Source organism: Engraulis encrasicolus, chromosome 6 (genome assembly GCF_034702125.1).
Source record: "Engraulis encrasicolus isolate BLACKSEA-1 chromosome 6, IST_EnEncr_1.0, whole genome shotgun sequence".
Taxonomy (NCBI): domain Eukaryota; kingdom Metazoa; phylum Chordata; class Actinopteri; order Clupeiformes; family Engraulidae; genus Engraulis; species Engraulis encrasicolus.
The window spans coordinates 50640180-50645179 of NC_085862.1; the positions used below are offsets into that span (position 1 = coordinate 50640180).

Genomic DNA, 5000 nt, shown 5'->3' on the forward strand with positions numbered 1-5000 from the left:
AAGATGACATATAAATGAATAAAAATGAATTACATTTACCTTTGCTTCACTTTTGTGTGTTCAAAGTCCACTTCCTGGAGCTATTTTGTAACTATGTCATCTGTGTGTCAAAGTCTCTGTGAGCAGCCATCTTTGTATGAAAATGGAACACAGAGGTCAATGGGATTAGCCCAAATCTTACTTCGGTGGCTCTGCCGGCACCCAGCCTTCCATCCGGGCTGATTGGTCGCCCCCACAACTCCGCCGTCCTGAGTTTCATGGCTAGGCTAGGTAATGGACGTGTCAAAAGGCAGAAATCAAAATCAGATTCACTGTTGAAAACCATATCTGCACATAAGGTACTTTTAATATTGATACTCAAATTCAAATCTAGTGTGTGTGTGTGTCCCGTCTCAGTACCCCAGTTAACATTTTTCATGGTGATAACGTGCTCATGGCTTTGATAACAGCGGTTTGAACACAATGTCACATGTCAGTTGCCTCAGACATGGGGTAGTCACAGTTGCGTGGAAAACTCTTTGTTTTAGATGGATAGAGCATTTGTTATGGTGGCTCCTGGGGGGGCATCACATCCCATCACTCCCCCCCCCCTGTATATCCCCGTGTTAGTAAATAATGCGGCCAGCACTTGCTAGAGAGGTGTCACTGGAGACTGTAATATGGCAAGGTCCTCCCTGTTTGTTGTGGCTCAGTCAATAAGGCTTTTTAAAGTATTTTGGAGGCTAACGCTGCCTTAAGTGTAGTCTATGAAGTGGGTAATTTGTTCAGGAACGATCCACAAAGCATCCCATCGCAGTCGCCTCCTGCCAGCCAGAATACCTTCAGCAACTGTAGAGTCCGTCCCAAGTTAAGCAGTGCCATAGCAGAGAAGCATGTCATCAGCTTTTTAAATTTTTAAACTACATTTCAAGAGGGAGGTACTGCTATATTCACACCTGCGGTAATATACACAAGACGCAAGTCACATGTGATGCTGTTAAAACATTGTACTGATGTGATAATTATGAATGTAAGGAATCCACAAGTACAAGTAGTACAAGTGTTGAGCGTTTGCACTCCTGTGCAAGGCGGTTGGGATATCTTGAGGAATCAGTGTGATTGGTGCTAATGAGGGGTGTGTGTGTGTGTGTGTGTGCGTGTGTGTGAGAGAGAGAGTGTGAGTGTGTGTGTGTGCGCGCGTGTGTGTTCGTGTGTGTGTGTGTGCGTGTCATGTTGCTGTACCAGAGTGGCAGGGCAGCCCCCCATGTCTGCATTATTAAAGCAGGAAGTGAAGAGAGGAGAGGAGAGGAGAGGAGAGGAGAGGAGAGAAGAGGAGAGAAGAGGAGAGAAGAGGAGAGGAGAGGAGAGGAGAGGAGAGTGGAGGTTGCGTAAGACGCATGTTCTATTCCGACAGGCAGACAGACGGAACACACACATACACACACACGGAACACCCAGAGCGCCTTAGAGAACCTCGCAGACACACTGGCTCAGACAGAACACACACGCACGCACGCACACCCGCACGCCCGCACCCCCGTATGCCCGCCCGCACGCAGGCAAGCATGCACACACACACTCTCTCTTTCTCTCTCTCTCTCTCTCTCTCTCTCTCTCTCTCTCTCTCTCTGATACTGCCACATGTACACACACACACACACACACAATCTCTCTCTCTCTCTCTCTCTCTCTCTCTCTCTCTCTCTCTCTCTCTCTCTCTCTCTCTCTCTCTCTTTCTCTCTCTCACTCTCTCTCTCTAGTACACACACACACACACACACACACACACACACACACACACACACACACACACACACACACACACACACACACACACACACACACACACACACACACACATACATACACATACAATGCGCATACAATGACTTTTTCAGAGACACACAGAGAGAGCTGCAGTGGGGTGCTTTTTCGAATCTCGTCATTAGTGTTACATAAGGCGTGAGAATACAGTTAGAGCTGGTGAGAAATCAGTGTGAGAGAGTGTGTGTATGTGTGAGAGAGGGAATACGTTAAGTGTGTGTGCGTGTGTGTGTGTGAGAGAGAGAGAGAGAGAGAGAAAGTGTGTATGTGTGACAGAGGGAACAAGTGTGAGGGATGGGGTGAGTGTGATGATGTACGTACAGGGCTTGGAAATCTCAGTCTCTCTCCCTGCGAGTTGTGAAGTAATGTACAGGTGCTTTCTAGAAAGACATGCAGGCCCACAGTTGGACTTTTGCTTGTTATGCGAGCTCCTCTGCAAACAACATGGCTATACTGAGACTCTTGTGCTTGTGTGTGTCTGTGCGTGTGTGTGCATGCGTGTATGCGTGCGTGCGTGTGCATGTGCTTGTGTGCGTGTACACGTATGTGTGCCTGTATGTTGGTGGGAGACGTGACGCCTTGTTTTTTCGTAACATTGGTTAAAAACCTACAAAACTGTTATTTTCCTTTAAAAAACAAATGTCAATGAAAGAAGATGTGGTACATTATGTTTCATATTAGTCTTAGATGAGAAGAAACATTTTTGTTAAGATTTATGTAAAGGTTTATATGTCAAATTTCCTGCGGTGTGACTGTAACATTAATGAAACAATATATAATAATATATATATAAATTAACCAGCAACATTTTGAATAATGTATGAAGCATTTGGCATGATTGCATAAATCTTAACTTTAGATTAAGATATGTGAATGTGGAAAAAACTCAAGACAGTAATATTAACTACAAGTTCAATTTCGTAACACAAATTGCGTCCTGTGGGGTGACATGTATGTCAATGTTTGTGAATGGGCAGCTGCAAGGCCAACTACAAGGGTCTGAAAGACTGGCTCCTAACCAGTCAGTACCTCAGTTATTGGAGAGTGCTGTGGAAGTTTAAGGTGACTCTTAACCTCTTAATATGTCTTCATATTGCAATCTTTCTGTCACGCAATGCTTAGGTTCATTTTATGGTGTCCTGTGGTGTGACTGCTCTTATAGGAGGAAAAAAAAGTTTTTTTTATTAATGAAAACACATTAAGATTAACCACAATATCATTATCAAGTTAGCATGAGCTCAGATGTCAGTCATGTATACAAAAGGATTAAAATGGCCATAATGCAGTGAATTCCCTGTGGTGTGACTCCATTTTCCTGCGGTGTGACATGCCTATGCTATGTGTTGATGCAGGACACATTTTCCCAAAAATGGCAAAAATAAGGTGAAGTTCCACAGACCACTAAGTGCTTTATTTTTTTCTTTTTTTTTTTCAAATTTTTATCCATCATTTTTTTCAGGAATTTGAAAAACTTTTTTTTTTTTTTGCGTTACGCCCTTAAACGTCAACCACCCATGTACATAATGTGTGTGAGACCAGTGTGAGTGTATGTGTACATATTAAGGGTTTTTGTTGCAAAACGGTGTATATCCATTTTGTTGAATGTTGGGAAATGGGACATTTTTGTTTTGGGCATTCCATTGCAATTGAAATGCATTGAAATTGCATTTTATACAGGTTTAAAAAGGATGTTCTCAAAATATTTGAATGGCAAGAATTCACACAAAGGTGATAGGACCTCTGAACAGTCATTTTCAATCATAAAATGCAAAAGTCAAAAATGGTGGATATGCCGTTTTGCACCGAAACCCTTCATATATAGGTGAGTGTGTGCGTGTGTGTGTGTACGTGCGTACATGCATGCGTGTGTGTGCATTTGGCCAAGAGAGGGGGCCTGGTATGGGGAGTGTGTTAGTAAAGGAGATGCTGACAGAAAGGGATTAGAAGATTAATCCTCACAGATGATGTCACTCTGACACTGACTGTGTCTGCGTGTGGTGCGTGTGTGTGTGCAAGCTTTTAGCCTGCTCTCATCCTACCTGTGCATGCGTGCGTACATGCTTGTGTGTGCGTGCGTGCGTGCATACATGCGTGTGTGTGTGTGTCTGTGTGTGTGCGTTTTTGTAGCCCGCTCTCATCCTACATGTGTGTGTGTGTCTTACAGGGTCCTCCCGGATCACAGCAGTCTCCTCACGCCCAGCCACCTCCACACAACCCCAACAACCCCATGATGGGACCCCACGGACAGGTACACACACGCACGCACACACGCACACACACACACACACACGCATACACGCACGCATACACACACACACACACACACACACACACACACACACACACACACACACACACACACACACACACACACACACCAGGGCTTGACATTAACTTTTTGACCAACCGGCCACTGTGGCTAGTGGTTTCCCCAAGTCACTAGCCATTCAGGTATTCTACTAGCCACAGATTTTATATTGTTTTTTTTTCTTTTCTTTATCATGATAGTGTACGTCTAAACTCAGAGGATGAGGTGCTAAAGCAAGATGAGTGTATAGCTTTCTACATGGAAGTATATCAAGCAAATAGAAACTGAGATATTGAGCTTTTCCTTGAACTTCAATACAAACAATTGATACACAAGGGGCAAACAACAGAATATAGGCTACTATGATATGTATGTCCATACCAAGGAATAAGCTGCCAGCCAAATTGGCTAGTGACACTGATAGTATTACTAGCCACAGCCAAGTTTTACCAGCATTTGGCCGGTTGGCAGGTGCCAGTGTCAAGCCCTGACACACACACACACACACACACACACACACACACACACACACACACACAGACACAGATGCGCACACACATACAGATCCGTACGCACCAGGGGTGGAAGTTTTTTACCCACCAGTCACGGTGGCAGGTAGATTTCAAAATCTACCAGTCACTCACTGTTTTTACCAGTCAAAGTGACTGGTGGGATGAAAAATGTACCAGTCACCACTGGAATTTACCCGTCATTGGCAGGTGGACGGGTGCTTATTTCCATCCCTGGTACTACGCACACACACACACTCTCAAACACAGGCACACACACACACACACAGAACGTAACTCTGTCCTGTTCTGACTTCCAGCCATTCATGTCGCCACGGTACCCAGGTGGACCTCGCCCCTCCCTCCGTATGCCAAACCAG

The 5000-nt window shown here is 44.6% G+C and overlaps 1 protein-coding gene across 2 annotated transcripts in view; it reads left to right on the top strand.

Moving 5' to 3' along the window:
• ssbp4 (single stranded DNA binding protein 4) overlaps nucleotides 1-5000 on the top strand; it is a 118969-nt gene that overhangs the window by 103688 nt on the left and 10281 nt on the right. For both annotated transcript variants that reach the window (XM_063201889.1, XM_063201888.1), the window contains exons 6-7: nucleotides 3968-4051; nucleotides 4941-5000. In XM_063201889.1, coding sequence (XP_063057959.1) covers nucleotides 3968-4051; nucleotides 4941-5000 — 144 coding nt within the window. The remainder of the gene's footprint in view (nucleotides 1-3967; nucleotides 4052-4940) is intronic.